Source organism: Tupaia chinensis, unplaced genomic scaffold (assembly GCF_000334495.1).
Source record: "Tupaia chinensis unplaced genomic scaffold, TupChi_1.0 Scaffold000561_1, whole genome shotgun sequence".
Lineage (NCBI taxonomy): Eukaryota > Metazoa > Chordata > Mammalia > Scandentia > Tupaiidae > Tupaia > Tupaia belangeri.
Genome location: NW_006160074.1, coordinates 4,219,031 through 4,238,187, shown reverse-complemented (window position 1 = coordinate 4,238,187; position 19,157 = coordinate 4,219,031). Strand labels below are relative to the sequence as shown.

General features: G+C 44.2%; 1 protein-coding gene across 4 annotated transcripts in view; it reads left to right on the top strand.

Annotated features, from left to right (window-relative positions):
* The window catches only part of AGBL2 (AGBL carboxypeptidase 2), a 72,993-nt gene extending 60,379 nt beyond the window's left edge, over positions 1 to 12,614 (top strand). For all 4 annotated transcript variants that reach the window (XM_006157836.3, XM_006157835.3, XM_006157837.3 and 1 more), the window contains 4 exons: positions 1,594 to 1,719; positions 2,178 to 2,282; positions 5,529 to 5,612; positions 11,907 to 12,614. In XM_006157836.3, coding sequence (XP_006157898.1) covers positions 1,594 to 1,719; positions 2,178 to 2,282; positions 5,529 to 5,612; positions 11,907 to 12,077 — 486 coding nt within the window. In that variant the 3' untranslated portion in view covers positions 12,078 to 12,614. The remainder of the gene's footprint in view (positions 1 to 1,593; positions 1,720 to 2,177; positions 2,283 to 5,528; positions 5,613 to 11,906) is intronic.
* Positions 12,615 to 19,157: the final 6,543 nt, after the last annotated feature.

Here is a 19,157-nt window from a genome sequence, read left to right as displayed (position 1 = left end):
TGCATATAGCAGACTAGATATCCTAACCCCATGTGGCTGGTCTGGTAAATGTGATTTCTACTAGATGTACTAACAGTTATTTCCCTCTTTCCTTTTGGAAATAGCACCAGTGGTTCTGACAGCTCCCTCTCAGATGGTCTCCCTGTTCACCTACAGAGCATAGCAGATGAGGTGAGGTCACATTGTCTCTTATACCCAGGAAGCAGCAACCTTTAAAAAATCATGACACTGAGGCCAGCAGGTGGCATGGTGGTTAAAGATGCTGGACTCCTACATGGCCAACCACTGCTCAAATCTCAGACCTGTTGGCTTGCTTTCTCACTTTCCCTTTCTCTTTCTCTCTGGTCAAACTGGAAAATAATAATAATAATAATAATAATAAATAATGTTAAATAATTATTTTTAACACCCTTATTAAAAAAAATCATGTGGGGCCGGCAGGTGGCATGGTGGTTAAGGATGCTGGACTCCTGCATGGCTGACCACGGTTCAAGTCCAGACCTGGCAGCTTGCTTTTTCACTCTCTCTCTCTCTTGCTCGCTCGCTCGCTCACTCTATCTTTTCCTGGTCAAATTAAAATAAAGAAATAAAGTTAAATAAAATAATTCTTTATATTACTACTGGGACCAGCAGGTGGCATGGTGGTTAAGGTCTTGGACTCCCACATAGCTGACCACAGTTGACGTACCAAATCTGGCAGCTTAAGAATCACACCGGGCATGTGTGCACACATGCATGCTCAAAATCCCCAGAAAGGAATGGAGGAAAAGAGATTATGGCATGGCCATTCCCCTTTGGGGGATGATTTCTCCCTTTTCCTCTTTTTCTTTTTTTTGGAGAGGTTTTTGCTATAGGGGCGTGCACTCGCCAGAAAGACTGAGAGAGATAGAGAGACAGAAAGTGAGAAATCACCCCCTGGGGGGATGGCCACACTGCAATCCCTTCTCCTTCATTCTCCTCTTGGGACCTTGGGCACACACGCACATGCACCCAGCGTGAGTTTAAGCCACTGGGTCCGGGACTCGAACCACGGTCAACTTCATGGGAGTTCAGCGACATAGCCATTACACCAACTGCTGATCCCCTCACTTTTCCTTTTGTCGTCTCTCTCTCTCTGTCTCTCTATCTCTCCAGTGAGTGTATGTGCCCTATGGCAAAAACCTAAAAAAAAAAAAAAAAAAAGACACTACTAGATAATATGGTAGAATTTTCTGTCGTAAGATCTGCAAAAAGTACAGCGAGAGTATCTCAATCTGCCACCCCGCCCTGCAGTCTCGCATTTCACCTTTTGTAACCCTCTTGCTGAATTATTAAAGCTGCCTATGATAATGACAAAACTGAATCTTTCAACCACTCATCTAATGAGCAGGACCGCCCACACCAGATTCGGGTTATGGGTGCCATTTTGGCTGTGCATCTCTAACCGTGGGTAAGGAGGTTAACAAGCTGTTTGTTCATCCTTTAGACCAGCACCATACAGGCCACCTGTGGGGTTTCCCACTGTGTCTTGACCTTGTCTGAAAAGAGCCCCACATGTGGTTGGACATAGTCCAGAATCTCCACTGAACAATTTCTCTGTGTTTTCTGGAATAGTTGAATCAAAAGAAGAAGATGTCAAAGAAAAAAAAAAAGAAGCCACTTAAGACTAGGAAACAGCGAAATGAGCAGTACCAGAAAAATAATTTGATACGAGAGTTAAAGTTAACAGAAGAGGCCCCGGTAAGAAAGCTTGCTGCTCACTTCTGCTGTCTGGTTACAGAGTATTCCATAGAGGGGAGCCCAAAAAGGGATTGAAGATTACTCTAAACCAGAAATGGGGTGGGACTGAGATGGAGGAAACTGTATTTTGAGGTCCCAGCCCTCATAGGGACCCTCTGGACATCTCTGAGCAGGTTTCCCCAAGCCCTCCATCCTCTCCTACACTTGAACGTTTCCATAAGAGTAGAATGGGAAGTGGTTCCTAGAGCTAGTCCAGAGTGGCTTTGTGGCTGAGGGATCAATTGGGCCTGGCTCCAGGTCGCTCCTTCTCAATGCTTCTCCAATCTGCCACACCTACCCCATACCTCCTTTATGAAAATGGAAATGTTTTCATAAGTGGGAGATTTGCTGTTTGGTGGTCTGGGTCAATTATGAACGGATCAACTGAAAAAAGTTCTCTCTTCATTTATCCCTTCTAGGAAAGGGCAAGATTTACTTCTGTACTGCAAAAGCAGCGTACTTTTTTAAAAAACTCAGAGAATTCTACTTCGACAATAAATAATGTAAAACCAAGGTTGAAAGAGGTAATATTTTTGTTTAACTCTTTGTCACACAGATTCTGAGTTCTCCAATTAGCATGTCTATCCTATAAGGTGAAGGCAGGAACTATTCACATCACCCTTAGCTGTCAGATCTCTGGGAGCAAGGGACCATAGAATGGGAGATACTGACATGATGTTGGGTTAGACACCACTTAGGGTGGACCTCAAATACTGATGATTTGTGATTTTACACCAAGAATGTTAGAATAGGCTGCTTTGCGGCCAGCAGATGGTGTAGTAGTTGTCACTGGACTCCCACGGGGCCGACCACAGTTCAAGTCCCAGACCCAGTGGCTTGAAAATTACATTGGGTACATGTGCATGCATGCCCAAGACCCCAGGAGGAGAATCACCCCGGGGGTCATTTCTCACTTTCCCTCTCTCATTGTCTGTCCCCCTCTGATAAGCGTATGCACCCTAAAGTAAAAAACTCTTAAAAAAAAAAAGAACAGGCTGCTTTATTATCCAGTCATTCATTCATCCATCTGTCCATCCTGCATCGATGGGTTTCATTGCGTTCCTCCTACATGTCAGGCCCTCTACTGGATTCTAGAAATTCAGTACTGAACAAGTTATTGCTGCCTCGAAGACCTTAGAGTTTATTGAGGATTTTAACAGATAACCAGGAAACTGTATCATAAATAGAATGTGGATGTAATTCAAAGCTCCTGATCAACTTTTATTGCAGTAAGAGTTTTGTGGCTATAAAATCCTTGAATCATTTTTTTTTTAATTTGCAAGGATGCATGCACTCACCTAGTAGTCCCCCTGGGGGATGGCATTCTGCAGTCCTTTCTCCATTTTTCCCTCCTGTTGGGATTTTGGGCACACATGCACATGTGCTTGGCATGTTTTTCAGGCTGCCAATTCTGGGACTCGAACTACACAGTTGGCCATGTGGGATCCAGTAGCCTTAACCACTATGCCACAGGCTGGCCCCTTGATTCTTTTTTGTATAAAAATGGGTTTTGGAGGGCCCCTCTGTGGGGCAGTTGTGATGCTCTGCTCAAGAGAAACCAGATTCCCACATGGCCACCATGGTTTGAGTGCCCAGTCCAGTCAGACTGAAATACACCAGACACTCACATGAGTGCCTAAAATCTGAAGGGTTAGAGGACTGGAGGAAGGGTATCATGGTGTGACCACATCTTGTGGAGGATACTCATCTCTCTTGCCCTCTTATTTTCTCTCACTTTTACATGCATTCACACATGTTCTATCATTTATGAAGAAAAATTGGGGGGACCAGCAGATGGTGTAACAGTTATGTCACTGGACTCCCATGCAGTTGACCGCAGTTTAAGTCCTGGACCCAGTGGCTTAAACTCACACCAGGTGCGTGTGCATGCACGCCAAAGATCCCGAGAAGAGAATGGAGGAGAAGGGATTGCAGTGTGGCCATCCCCGCTGGGCGAGTGATTTCTTGCTTTCTATGTCTCTGTTTCTCTCTTGTCTTTCTGGCAAGCACATGTGCCCTATAGGAAAAATCTCTATAAAGAAAAGATTTTTTTGGTAAAATAATGGTTAATTCTTAGACAATAGTCCCCCATGTGGAGTGCTACCCTGTGATTAACAGTGCTACAGTGAGATCTCACTGCACTACCCCACAGGCCACAGCTGTCCCTGTTCTATACTGAGCACCATTTAGTATCTGGTGTAACAGTAACAAGAACACAAGGCTTTTTTTGTGTTTTTTTTTTTTTTATTATTTTGCCATAGGGCACGTACACTCACTGGAGAGAGAGGGAAAGTGAAAAATCACCCCCCAGGGGATAGCCACACTGCAATCCCCTCTCCTCTTTTCTCCTCTTGGGATTTTGGACATATATGCACATGTGCCTGGCATAAGATTTTCTCTTTTGTTTTTTTAAGATTGAATCATTTTTATTTATTCATTCATTCATTTTTAATTTGACCAGAGAGAAAGTGAACAGCAAGCCTCCAGGTCCAAGACACGAACCGTGATCGGCCATGTTAGAGTCCACCACCTTAACAACCATGCCACCTGCTGGCCCCCTGGTATAAGATTTCAAGCCTTTGGGTCCAGAGCTTGACCCACAGCTATATGGGAATCCAGCACCTTAACCACCATGCCAACTGCTGGTCCCTAAGAACACAAGCCTTTTTTTCTTTTTTAGAGGTTTTGCCTTTATGGCGCTTGCTGGAGAGAGACAGAGACAGACACAGTGAGAGGGAAAGTGAGAAATCACCCCTCAGGGGGATGGCTATGCTTCTATTCCTTCTCCTCCATTCTCTTCTCGGGATCTTGGGCACTTTTTTGTTTTTTTTTTTTTTTGAGAGATTTTCATTGTAGGGCGCGTGCGCTCGCCAGACAGACAGAGAGAGAGAGACATAGAGACAGAAAGCGAGAAATCACCCCCCAGGGGGGATGGTCACGCCGCAATCCCTTCTCCTCCATTCTCCTCTCGGGATCTTGGGCACGCACGCACACGCGCCCGGCGTGAGTTTTAAGCCACCGGGTCCGGGACACGAACCGCGGTCGACTATGTGGGAGTCCAGCGACATAGCCATTACGCTAACTGCTGGTTCCCCCTAGTGTGAGTTTTAAGCCACTGAGTACAGGACTCAAGCCACAGTCACCATGTAGGATTCCAGTGATGTAACCACCATCTGCTGGCCCCAAGTCTCACTATTTAATATTCCATGAGTTATTTAACATCCTTGGGACTCAGCTCTGCATCTGAAATATTGGGGTAATAATATCTGCATCATAAGATCGTTATGAGACTTAGATGCAAAACTGTCAAATACTTGGCATATGGTAGGCAAGCAGCAAAGGGATTCAGTAGTCCCCTTTCCTTCTTTTTTTTTTTTTTTTTTTTTAATTAAGTATAGGGTACCTGTGCTGTCCAGGGGAGCGGGGGGTTAGAAATCACCCTTCAGGGGGTGATGACCACATTGCGATTACTTCTCTTCCTTTCTCCACTTGGGATTTCAGGCAAATACACACAGGTGCCTGGCATATTTTTTTAAGTCACAAAGTCAGGGACTCAAACTGTACCATCAGCCATGTGGGACCCAACTGCCCCTTTTTCTTTCTTTTCTTTGAATTGTTTAGTTTGTGTTTTGCTTCTCTTTTTGTTAAACTATTGTAACAAATCAACATATATGAATGAAAGCACATAAATAATGAATATCCAGTATAATTACACTTGTACAAATGGAAAATATAGTGAGATTTAAAATAAATATGTTCATTTATTTTAGATGCAGTTAAATGGAAGGGACAATGGTACCTCCCTGGACCCATCAATGTCCACATTGATTCTAACTAAGAAAGAGAGAATGCAGGTATGTCACCTACTTTGCATGCATGTATTTTGATAAGTTTAATTACTCCAGCTACTAATTTTAATTAGTTTTCAAGTACTAGGAATTTCAAAAAACGTGTGGAAAATTAGAATTGAAATGTGGGTTTATGAGACCAGCAGGTGGCATGGTGGCTAAAGTGCTGGACTCCCACGTGGCTGACTACAGTTTGAGTCTCAGACCTGGTGGCTTGAAAATCACATTGGCACATGTGCATGAGTACCCAAAGTCCGAAGAGGAGAGTGGAAAAGGGATTGCAGCATGGCTGTCCTCCCTGAGGTGTGATTTCTCACTTTTCCTTTCACTCTCTCTCTCTCTTCAGCGAGTACATGCAGCCTTTGGTAAAAACCTTTAAAAATATATACATATGTGTGTGCATGTGTGTGTATGTGTGTATGTAATTTTTTTAGTTTATTTTGGTACAGAAAGGCTTTTAAATTCATACATAGTTTTTTCACAATATACATTTTCCATGAAGTTTTTAAGACCCCGTGCATGTTATGTGATTTGGTGGGGTGGTGATTGAAATCCACAGTTTTGCCTTTTCTGGTCTGCTTTGCTCAGATGAAGGAGTTTGAACCCTCAGGCTGCAAACCACGTGGTCACCATGGAGCTTGGTCCACAGGTACTACAGGACCAGAGGAAGCTCACCGAGAGCTAAAAACTGTCCATGGAGATTTTTTTTTTTAAATTTGCTGTAGAGCACATCTGCTAGCCAGAGAGAAGGAGAGAAAGGCAGGGAAGAGAGAAGTTACCCCCCAGAGGGGATTGCCATGGCACAATCCCTTCTCCATTTTCCTGTCAGGATTTTAGGCACATGTGCCTGGTGTGTTTTTCAAGCCAACAGAACATTAACCTCAAAGTCATCCCTGTAGGATTCAGCCACCTTAACCACCATGCCCTGGCTGGCTTAAGAGTATATTTTTTGGGAACCAGCAGTTAGCGTAATGGCTATGTCGCTGGACTCCCACGTAGTCGACCGCGGTTCGTGTCCCAGACCCGGTGGCTTAAAACTCACACCGGGCGCGTGTGCGTGCGTGCCCAAGATCCCGAGAGGAGAATGGAGGAGAAGGGATTGCAGCGTGACCATCCCCCCTGGGGGGTGATTTCTCGCTTTCTGTCTCTATGTCTCTCTCTGTCTGTCTGGCAAGTGCACGCACCCTACAGTGAAAATCTCTCCAAAAAAAAAATAAAGAATATATTTTTAAGTTTATTTGTTTTATTTCTTTCATGAGAGAGAGAGTGAGGGGATTCCTTTCCCCTGGCCCTGCAGCCAGTCATGATTTGAGTGTTCACACTGCCCTGTGTTTCAGATCGATTCAGGATCCAAACCCACAGTCAGCCATGTGGCTTCAGGCACTGAAGAGCATGCCCAATGCCACCTGTACCACCATGGCTGGGCCCCATCGAGAATTTTATTTCAACAATTTATTTTATTTGGCAGTGAATGCATCAGGTACAATGGTGATAGTTAATAATGCTGCAATTCTCAACAGTCATGTGTGTCAACACATGGTGTTGCTATCAGTTGTGTAGTGTCCCTCAGACCTAGTGTTACCACTGATTACTCAGTACTAAGGTTTGTGAATGATTTGCTAGAGGTTTTGTTTGTTTGTTTTTTAGTTATCATTATTCTTCAATTTTGACCCAAGATAGACCAACAGAGAGAAAGAGTGAGAAAGCAAGCCACCAGGTTCAGGATTTTAACCGTGGTCAGCCATGTGGGAGTCCAGCATCCCAAACACCACGCCACCTGTCGGCCCCACTGGGGTCTTTTTAAAGAATTATTTATTTAATGTTATCTATTATTATTTTATTTACTTATTTTATTTTATTTTTGGAGAGGTTTTTGCTATAGGGCACGTGCGCTCGCCAGAAAGACAGAGAGAGACAGAAAGCAAGAAATCACCCTCCAGGGGATGACCATGCCAAAATCCTTTCTTCTCTATTCTCCTCTCAGAATCCTGGGCACACACGCACACGCACTCAGCGTGAGTTTAAGCCACTGGGTCCAGGACTCGAACCGCGATTGACTACATGGGAGTCCAGTGACATAGCCATTACACTAACTGTTGGTCCCTATTATTATTTTATTTTTTAGAGAGATTTTTGTTATTGGACATACACCAGAGAGTCAGAGAGAGACAGAAAGCAAGAAATCATCCCCCAGGGGGATGACCATACCTCAGTTCCATCTCCTCCATTCTCCTCTTGGGATCTTCGGCATGCACACACATGAGCCTGGCGTGAGCTTTAATTCACTGGGTCTGGGACTCAAGCTACAGTCAACTGCATGGGTGTCCAGTGACATAACCATTACACCATCTGCTGATTCTGCAGCACTTTTTTTTTAGTTATTTCTTCTGTGAGAGAGACAGAGAAAGGGAAGGTAAGACAGCAAACTGTCAGGTCTGGGACTCAAACTGTAGTCAGCCATGTGGGAGTCCAGTACCCTAACCACCATGCCACCTGCTGGCCTTGATTTGTTTTAAAGAATCAACTTGGGGGCAACAGGTGGAGGTTAAGGTACTGGACCTGACATGGCTGACAGTGTGATTTAACCTGGCAACTTGAAAAATGCTGTGTGCGTGTGTGAAGGGATTGCAGTGTGGCCATTCCCCCAGGGGTTACTTTCTCACTTTCTCTCTGTCTCTCTCTCTCTCTCTAGTAAACACATGTGCCCTATAGCAAAATTAAAACAAAAGGCAACAAACAAAAATAAGAGTGAATTCCTACTTACTCTATGGTAGCTTTTTTCCTCACTCATTTGCCTTTTGCATGTTGAGAGAGAGGAAAAGAAGTGGAGAAACAGCTAGTAAGGTGACATTTCAAATAGCCTTGGCGGTGCCAGACGGTGCGGTGGTGGTTCTGCGGGTCTGGTGCACATAGGAAGGTTCTGGATCTGCATGCAGAGACCACACAGGAGCATGCCTGCCCACAATCTAGGCTGGCTAAAGCTGGGGTGGATCAATGCCAGGCCCTACTGGCAGTGCTGTTTCTCTCTTTGTCTCTCTCATGGAAGAAATAAACTTTAAAAAAAAAAAAAGGCTCTGTGGAAACAGCAGATGACATAATGGTTACATCACTGGGCTCCCACAGAGTTGACTGCAGTTCAAGTCTCAGACCTGGTGTCTTAAAAACCATGCTGGGGGGACCAGCAGGTGGAGTGGTGGTTAAGGGCACTGGACTCCCACATGGCCAGCCATGGCTCAAGTCCTGGACCTGGTGGCTTGCTCTCTCACTTTCTCTCTCTCTCTCTCTTTCTCTTTCTCTCACTCTGTCCCTCTCTAGTCAAATTAAAATAAATAAATAAAACGAATAAAATAAAATTAAATAATTCTTTTAAAAAAATAAAAAATTCAGGGCTTGCAGGTGGCTTAGCAGTTAGAGGCTCTGGACTCCCACATGACCAACTGCAGTTCAAGTCCTGTACCTGGTAGCTTGCTTTCTTGCTTTCCCTCTCTCTCTGATCAAATTAAAAATTAATAATAAATAAAGTTAAATAAAATAATCCTGAAAAAAAAGGAGAGACTCACACCAGGCATGTATGCATGTGTGCCCAAAATCCCAAGAGGAGAATGGAAGAAAAGCAATTGCGGCATGGCCATGTCCGTTGGGAGTGACTTCTCACTTTCTGTCTCTTTGTCTCTGTCTCTCCAGTGAGCACATGCACCCTATAGCAAAAATCTCTCTTTAAAAAATAGCACTGGGCACCCCTCTGGTTGGGTGTCGCCCACATTTTCTGGGTGGAACAGAGGTTGAGAATCACTGCCTTAACTTAAGTGTATGAGGTGGAGAATGGACAGTTCTTCCCAGGTGAAACCCTTCTGTCTGCCCAGGTCTGTCACTTGGAATTCTGGAGTTGATGTTCTGATTTACCTATCCATCTTCTGGAGGACCTCTTATGTATAGGGTCCTTAAAGGATTTTTTTTTTTGGAAAGGTTTTCGCTGTAGGGTGCGTGCGCTCGCCAGACAGACAGAGAGACAGAAAGCGAGAAATCACCCCCCAGAGGGGATGGTCACGCCGCAGTCCCTTCTCCTCCATTCTCCTCTTGGGATCTTGGGCACGCACGCACACGCGCCCAGCGTGAGTTTTAAGCCACCGGGTCTGGGACATGAACCGCAGTCGACTACGTGGGAGTCCAGCGACATAGCCTTTACGCTAACTGCTGGTTCCCCTTAAAGGATTTTTGACAAAACCCTCTCAAAGGGGTGGTAAGACAGAGTCAGATTAGCTTAGGGTGATAGAAATTGGAGAACAATGAAAAATAGAGTTTTTGTTTTTGTTTTTGTTTTTCAGTTTAGTTTTGCTATAGAGCGTATGCACTCGCCAGAGACAGACAGAAAGAGAAAATCAGCCCCCAGGGAAGAAGGGCATACCACAGTCCGTTCTTCTCCATTCTGTCCTCTGGGCATGCATGCACATGCACCCAGAGTGATTTTCAAGCTGCCACATTCAAACTTAAACCATGCAGTCTGTCATGTGGGATCTAGTGCCTTAACTCCCACACCATTTGCTGACTCAAGAGAGGTTTAAATAAAGTCAGGTAAGGGACCAGCTGTTAGCCTAATGGCTATGTCGCTAAACTCCCATGTAGTCGACCACGGTTCAAGTCTCAGACCCGGTGGCTTAAACTCATGCCAGGCCTGTGTGAGTGCGTGCCCAAGATCCCAAGAGGAGAACGGAGGAGAAGGGATTGCGGAGTGGCTATCCCCCCAGGGGGTGATTTCTCGCTTTCTGTCTCTCTGTCTCTCTCTGTCTCTCTGGCAAGCACATGCGCCCTATAGTGAAAAACCTCTCCAAAAAAGAAAATATTAAAAAATAAAGTCAGATAAAAGGCTTTCCATCTTGACTGACTAATAAATGATGAATTTGTCCTCTTTCTTCATTCAACATTTGTTGCACAGAGGCTACGGGTAGCTGAAACCATATCCTAGAACTGAAACCTGCTATTAGACTGTAATGTGCAACCATGGATTCAATTAAATCAAATATAGTGGATGAATACCATCCAGCCCTTTCTATTTGCTTCATTTCCTTAAAATTTCTTCTTTTGTTGTTTAAAAAGAATGATTTTATTTAACTTTATTTGTTTATTTACTTATTTTAATTGACCAAAGAGGGACAGAGTGAGAGAGAGAGAGAGGAAGTGAGAAAGCAAGCCACCAGGTCTAGGACTCGAACCGTGGTGGGCCATGTGGGAGTCCAGTACTCTTAACAACCACGCCACCTGCTAGCCCCCATTTCCTTAAAATTTCTAGTGTAATATTTCTCTAACAGGGATGTGGGCTTTGAACTTCAGTAACAATGAGATAAACTATTGAAGAAAGGCAGATGAGGCCAGCAGGTGGCGTGGTGGTTAAAGGCACTAGACTCTCACATGGCCAACCATGATTCTAGTCCCAGACCTGGGGACTTGTCTCTCTTTCCCTCCCTCTCTCTTTCTCTCTCTCTCTCTCTCTGTCCCTCTTTGATCAAATTAAAAACAATAAAGTTAAATAAAATAATTATTTAAAAAAAAGGAAACAAAAAAACGGGAGGAGATTCCCACCTTCATCTATCACGTTCTTCTCTTTTGTGTAATGTTTCTGGACAGCTAAGCAAACGCAGTCCCTCCACTTCCTGTTGCCCAAGGACTCATGGATTTGTCTTTCTGAGGAACTGAGATGAATGCTCCATTCTCCTCTTCCCTGTAACAGTGGCAATTACTTTGGTATTTGGGGAGGAAATCCAAACATTTTTCACTAACTTCTTGTAAGTCCTACCCCAGCCCTAACTATAACTTAGGTAATAATAGCACAAAATAACTTGAACTATTTTATAAAGAATTATTTAATTTGGGGACCAGCAGATGGCATAATGGTTACGGTGCTAGACTCCCACATAGTTGACTGCGATTCAAGTTCCAAACTTGGTGGCTTGAAACTCACACAGGGCACGTGTACAGGCATGCCCAAAATCCCAAGAGGAGAATGGAGACAGGATGCATCATGGCCATCCCCTCTGGGAGGTGATTTCTCGCTTTCTGTCCCTGTCTCTCTGGTGAACACATGCACCCTATAACAAAAATCTAAAAAAAAAAAAAAAAAGAGAGAGTTATTTAATATTTTATAATAATAATAATAATTATTATTATTATTATTCACCAGAGAGAGACCAAGAGAGGCATAGTGAGAAAGTAAGCTACCAGATCCAGGACAGCAACTGCAGTCAGCTACATAGGAGTCCAACACCTTAACCACCACTTGAACTTTTTTTTATCTTATTTGAACAGAAGAAGGAAGCCTTAACAGCATCATGCTCTCCAAAGAGAAGTACCAGCTCCAGCCAAGAGCCAGCCCCAGGTATGAAACCCAGCTGGCATAGGAACAGCTATCCTGCTGCAAGGAGAAGCCGGCCCACCATGGCAGTGTACCCTTCCTTACACGTTTACACGTACCCATAGGTGCACTTGGGCCACAGCACACAGAGCTGGGGTAGACCCATTTTGTAACAGGGAGAGAGATGTGTGCTTAGGAACTGGGCTCGCTCATGGTATGCTGAGTCATGCATTCATCACGCACTGACCTTACACTTCACTCTTAACACTGTGCACATGTCCTCAGGACACATACCTCATGAATTCCATTATTTTTCATACAATGAAATTTTCTCATAACGTATAGAAAGTGCATCTTCATTATACCAAAGTGTGTGCTCATGGAACTACAGCACAGATACACTTCATTTTAACCAACCATCTCTCTAAAATAGGGGCAAATCCATTTTAAAGGTCCCATTATTTTAAACATATTTTGGGAGTATGCTATATGGAAAAAGGTCTTGTGTCCAAGCTTGCCAAGGATAAATGATTGGCTAGACTGTTGTACACCAGGTTTCCTCCGAGTCAGGTGTTTCCACATAGAGGTAACAGTTCATGTGTTACCTAGAATTTAATGTCGTGTATATTATGTTCAATAAGGCTATGTAAATCCTTCTACCTGATGATTAAAATTCTTTGTCTAATGAATTTGTTTTCTTTCTTTTTTTTTTTTTTAAGAGAGACTTTTTGCCATTGTGTGCATGCACTCGCCAGAGAGACAGAGAGACAGAAAGCAAGAAATCACCCCTGGGGGGATTGGCCACGCCGCAATCCCTTCTGTTCCAGTCTCCTCTCGGGATCTTGGGCACACATGCATATGCATTCGGCGCGAGATTGAAGCCACTGGGTCCAGGACTCCAAGTAGGGTCGACTATATGGGAGTTCAGCGACGTAACCATTTCGCCATCTGGTGGTCCCGACGAGTTTGTTTTTTGATTGACTAACTGCATAATCAGGTAATCATCCTTTTCTTCCCCATAGTCCTTCATGAATGTGCACCAAGCAAGTCTTCCAGCTAAAGCATGACCAGGTGACATGTCGGAACCATGTGCAAGAAGGGTCACTCCAGCTCATGCCACTACACTTACTTTTTAGTTTTTTGCCATAGGTCGTGTGCACTTGCTAGAGAGACAGGGAAAGTGAGAAATCACCCCTCTGGAGGATGACCAGACCACAGTCCCTTCTCCTTCATTCTGTTCCTGGGATTTGGGCACACAAGCACATACACCTGGCATGATTTTCAACCCACCTTGAACTGCAGTCAGCCATGTGGAAATCCAGCATCTTAACCACCCTGCTACCTGCTGGCTTCCCCTCACACTTTTTTATTGCAAGAGGGCATATGTACTCTCCAGAGGGAGGGAGAAGAAGAAAGCACCCCAAAAATGGGGTGTAGTCATACTGTATTCCCTTTCCTTCATTCCTCTATCCTGTCAGGATTTGGAATACACACACACGTCCTCAGTGTATTTTTCAAGCCACTGGGTCAGGATTTGAATTACAGTCAGCCATGTGGGATCAGCTCCCTTAACCACTAGACAACAGGGCCAACCTGGGTTGAAAGTTTTCTAATACATATATATATGTATGTGTGTTTGTGTATATATATATATATTTTTTTTTAAGACGTTTTTGCTATAGGGTGCGTGAGATCACCAGAAAGACAGAGACAGAAAGCAAGAAATCACCCCCCAGGGGGGATAGCCACACCACAATCCTTTCTCCTCCTTACCCTCTCGGGATCTTGGGCACGCACACACACGCACCCGGCGTGAATTTAAGCCACCGGGTCTGGGGCCTGAAATGAGGTTGACTACATGGGAGTTCAGCAACATAGCCATTATGCTAACTGATGGGGATCCTTTTGGGATCTTGAGCATGCACACACACACACACGCCTGGTGTGAGTCCAAGCCACCGGGTCCAGGACTCGAGCCACAGTCGACTGTGTGGAAGTCCAGTGACATAGCCATTATGCCAACTCCTGATCCCTCTAGTATATTTTTATTATTATTTTTAAACTCAGCCACTACCATTACCTGGGTGACTAATGACATATGACAACACAGATTGTATTACAATCCCAGTGTGTCTTTTTTTTAAATGTATCTTTAGAATTCTTTTTGATTTACAGAGAAATTGAGCAGATGGTGCAGAAAGTCCCCACTGCAGTCCCTTCTCTCCTCCCACCGTGAGTCTTTTTAAAGGAAGGATATCTTCCCATGCTCTTATATAGGGTGTTCACAAATGGCTTTCTCTTACACCATACCTTACTCATCTTAAAAGTCTTAGCATTTTATTTTATTTTATTTTAATTATTTAATTTTAATATTATTTATTCATTCATTTATTTTAATTTGATCAGAGAGAGAGAGAAAGTGAGTTAGCAAGCCACCAGGTTCAGGACTTGAACCATGGTCAGCCATGTGGGAGTGTCCAGCGCTTTAACCACCATGCCACCTGCTGGTCCCAGTCTTAGCATTTTAAGTATTTAGAAAGCACCCAGTCAAAACTGCACTTTTTGTTCCTAAAGGATATCTCTGGGGCTGGCAGATGGCATGGTAGTTCAGGTCCTGGACTCCCACATGGCCAACCACAGTTTGAATCCTGGACCTGGCAGCTTGCTTTCCCATTTTCCCCCCTCTCTGTCTGGTCAAATTAAATAATAATATTAACAAATAAATTTAAATGAAGTAAATAATTATCCCTTTTTTATAAAGGGTGGGGGAGGATATTCTTAAAGGACAAGTCCCAAAACCATTATTAACTGCTGAAGGCAAAGGCAAACCTCATTTGAAAGTTGTTCAAAAAGGGACCAGAATGTGGTATTATGGTTAAGACACTAGATTCCTACATGGTCAACTGCAGTTTGAGTCCCAGAACGGTGACTTGAAAATCATGCTGGATATGTGTACATGTGTGCCCAAAATCCCAAGAGGAGAATGGAGGAGAAGGGATTCTGTCATGGCCATCCCTCCCACCCATGCAGGTGATTTCTTACTTTCCGTCTCTGTCTCTGTCTCTGTCTCTCTCTCTCTGGCAAGCACACATGCTCTGTCAATAAACCTTAAAAAAAATTACTCAAGGGGACCAGCAAATGGTGTAATGGTTACGTTTCTGGACTCCCACATAGTTGACTATGGTTCAAGTCCCAAACCTGGCAGCTTAAATCTCACTCTGGGCATGTGTGTGTGCATGCCCAAAATCCCGGGAGGAGAATGGAGAAGGGATTGCAAAGTGTCCATTCCTCCTTAACAGCGATTTCTCTCTTTCTGTCTCTGACAAGCATACACACCCTGTAGCAAATATCTCTCTTTAAGAAAAATAAAAAATCCAGTACCCTGCAAGTAGTATGGTGGTTAAGGGTGCTGGACTCCTACATGACTGACCATGGCTCAAGTCCTGGACCTGGCAGCTTGCTTTCTCACTATCCCCACCCTCTGTTCCTCTATGGTCAAATTAAAATAAAGTAAATAAATAAAGATAAAATAATTCTTTTTTTAAAAAAAATAAAAAATCTGTTTCTGGGGGCCAGCAGGTGGCGTGGTGGTTAAGGGCACTGGATTCCCACATGGCCGACTGTGGTTTGAGTCCTGGACCTGGTGGTTTGCTTGCTTTCTTACTTGCTTGCTAGCTCTCTCTGTCTGTCTGTCTCTGTTTCTCTCTGGTCAAATTAAAAACAAAAATATCTGTTTTGGCTCCAGATAATGTTGGAGGTTTATAAAAAGCACCCCTGGGACCAGCAGTTAGTGTAATGTCTATTTCGCTGGACTCCCATGTAGTCGACCGCAGTTCACGTTCCAGATCCAGTGGCTTAAACTCACGCCGGGCGTGTGTGCTTGCGTGCCCAAGATCCCAAGAGGAGAATGAAGGAGAAGGGATTGTAGCACGGCCATCCCCCCTGGGGGCTGATTTCTCACTTTCTGTCTCTCTCTGTCTCTCTGGCGAGCACACACACCTTATAGCAAAAGCCTCTCCGAAAAAAAAAAAACGCACCCCTTTGGCCAGCTGGTGGTATGGTGGTTCAGGCAACTGGATCCCACATGGCCGACCGTATGGTTCAAGTGCCAGACCCATTGGCTTGAGAAACACACCGGACGTGTGTGCATGGCATGCCCAAAATCATGACAGGAGGAAGACGTGGAGGAGAAGGGAGAGAAGTGACCATTTCTCTCTCTGCCTTTCTCTGTCCACGAGAGTACACATGCACACTCGGTGTGATGATCATTCTTTTTCAGGTTTTTGTTTGCCATAGGTCATGTGTGCTCACTGGAGAGACAGGGAGACAGTGAGAGGGAAAGTGAGAAATCACCCCCCAGGACGGATGGTCACACCACAGTCCCTTCTCCATTCTCCTGGGATTTGGGGCACGTACACACATGTACCTGATATGAGTTGTAAGCCATTGGGTCTGGGACTCAGACTGCAGTCAGTCAGGTGGGAATCCAGCACCTTACCCACTATACCACCTGCTAGCCCCAAAGATAGATATATTTTTAGAGAATAAATAATCAGAATCCATAATTAGATGTTTTTGAAAGTGTTTTTTGGGGCCCTCTAATTGACATGGTGGTTAAGGCATCTGGATCCCACGTGACCGGGTGCATACTTTGAGTCCTGCACTCAGTGACATGAAAAACAGCCAGGCAGGGGAACCAGCAGTTAGCGTAATGGCTATGTCGCTGGACTCCCACGTAGTCGACCGCAGTTCGTGTCCCGGACCCGGTGGCTTAAAACTCACGCCAGGCGCATGTGCGTGCGTGCCCAAGATCCCGAGAGGAGAATGGAGGAGAAGGGATTGCGGCGTGACCATCCCCCCTGGGGGGGGATTTCTCGCTTTCTGTCTCTATGTCTCTCTCTGTCTGTCTGGCAAGCGCACGCGCCCTACAGTGAAAATCTCTCCAAAAAAAAAAAAAACAGCCAGTCAGGGGTGTGTGCACAAAATCCTGAGAGGAGAAGGAAGGAGAAGGGATTATGGCATGGCTATTCCCCCTGGATCTTGGTCTCTCCCCTCTCCCTCTTCCTCTCACCCTCTATCCCCTTGGCTAGTGAGTACCTTATAGCAAACTAAAAAATAAAAATGGGTGGGACCACCATGCCACCTGCCGGTCCCCAAAAATAGCATTTTAATTGGGACGGGATAGATAAGATTGACTTTACATTTAGCAGTTGTTGACAAAAATTTAAGGATTTGTGGAAAATATAATAGATGTACTACTCTGTTTTGTTTATGAACTAAATGCATAGTCACTAATAGAAGTAATATTTTGAGGTTCAAACTGGATTTTAAGTGTGTACACTTTCTTGGGAAGTCTTGATTTTTGGGTCATGTGGCCTAGTGAAGGTTCTCTTACTGTCTGGTGGCACCATTACCCTTTTCTGTTTTGGCGACATGACAGTACCTTGAAAGTGGTAAATGTGAATAGGTGCATAGTGGTTAAGGTGCCAGATCTCACAATAGCTGACTCTGCAGTTCGAGTCCTAGACCCAGCAGCTTGAAAATCACGCTGGGCACATGTGTATACATGACCAAAATCCTGAAAGGAGAATGGAGAAGAAGGGATTGCAGTGTGGCCATCCCTCCTGAGTGGTGATTTCTTATTTTCCCTCTCTTTGTGTTTCTCTCTGACAAGCGCATGTGCCCTATAGCAAAACCTAAAGCATAATTAAGTTTTTGGTGAAACATTAAGTACAGGAAGTCTGTATAGACAGAGGCTCTTTGAGAATAAACATTATAGGTAATTTTTCCATTCATCATCAAAAACTAGAAGAATTTTGGGACCAGCAGATGGTGTGGTGGTTAAGGGCACTGGACTCCCACATGGCCAACTGAGGTTCAAGTCCTGGACCTGGCATCTTGCTTTTTCACTTTCCCTCTCTCTTGCTCAGTCTCTCTCTGGTCAAATTAAAATTAAATAAATAAAGATAACTAAAATAATTCTTTTTTTAAAAAAAGTGCAAGATGGGACGAGCAGTTGGCATAATGGCTATGTCACAGTAGTTCCATGTAGTCGCCCATGGTTAGAGTCCCAGACCTGGTGGCTCAAACTCATGCCAGGCGCATGTGCGTGCGTGCCCAAGATCCCAAGAGGAGAAAGAAGGGATTGCAGCGTAGCCATCTCCCCCAGGGGGGAGTGATTTCTCACTTTCTGTCTCTCTGTCTCTGTCTTTTTGGTGAGTGCATACACCCTATAGCAAAAAGCCTCTAAAAAATAATAAAAGTGTAAAAGTACTGGGTACCTGGCCACACGGAAACTCCATTGGTCACTGGCGTTAGTCATGTTGTCCTCCAATTTGACCATAGCTGTTGATAAAAATGCCGCACCAAATGCTCTGCTTTACAGAAATAGAACTGCTTACTTCTGGTTTTCCAGGCTGTTTTCAGACTAACTGGTTTTATTATCTAGAATAGCAGAGATTTCCTAAGAACAGAGACCTGGCACAACCTCCACAACACGCCTTTGAAGCTCCAAGACAGACTGTATGGCTTTAAACTACAAAGACAGACTGTATGGCTGGGCTAAATTTAGTTGAACTGAATTCCACCAGTGATAATTCTGTCCATTTCTTAGTGGAATATTCCTGGCTATTGGGTGAACCCAGAGTTTGGTGTTATTTAGGAGTACTGAAATCATTTGGAACCATTTGGAGACATGGAATTTTCTTTTTTAAGTTTTAATAATACAAAAAATATGAGATTTTTCTCCTTATGGAAAGTTAGCTAATACCTTACTGATCTGAAACTGCCTTTAGGGAAGCATTAATATCAATATAAAAATGGCATATAGAGGACTGGCAGGTGGTGTGGTAACTAGGACATTGGACTCCCACATGGTAAACCACTGTTCAAGTCCTGGACCTGGTGACTTGTTTTCTTACTTTCCCTTTCTCATTTGTGCTCTCTCTCTGATAAGCTTGTGTGTCCTATAGCAAAATTTTTTTTTTATTAATTCACTTTACACCATCACAACACACAGATGAATTTTCCATCCAAAATACACTGTGCATTGGCTCAGTCAAGCACATCCACATACATGTTCTCAGCAAATAATTTTCCAATTCTTACGTCCTGCATACCTTGCCCTTTGTCTTGCCATCCCTGATTCCCCATCCCCCACCCTCTGCTATGTCCCATCTTCCTCCCCCATTGTCCCTGGCATCCAT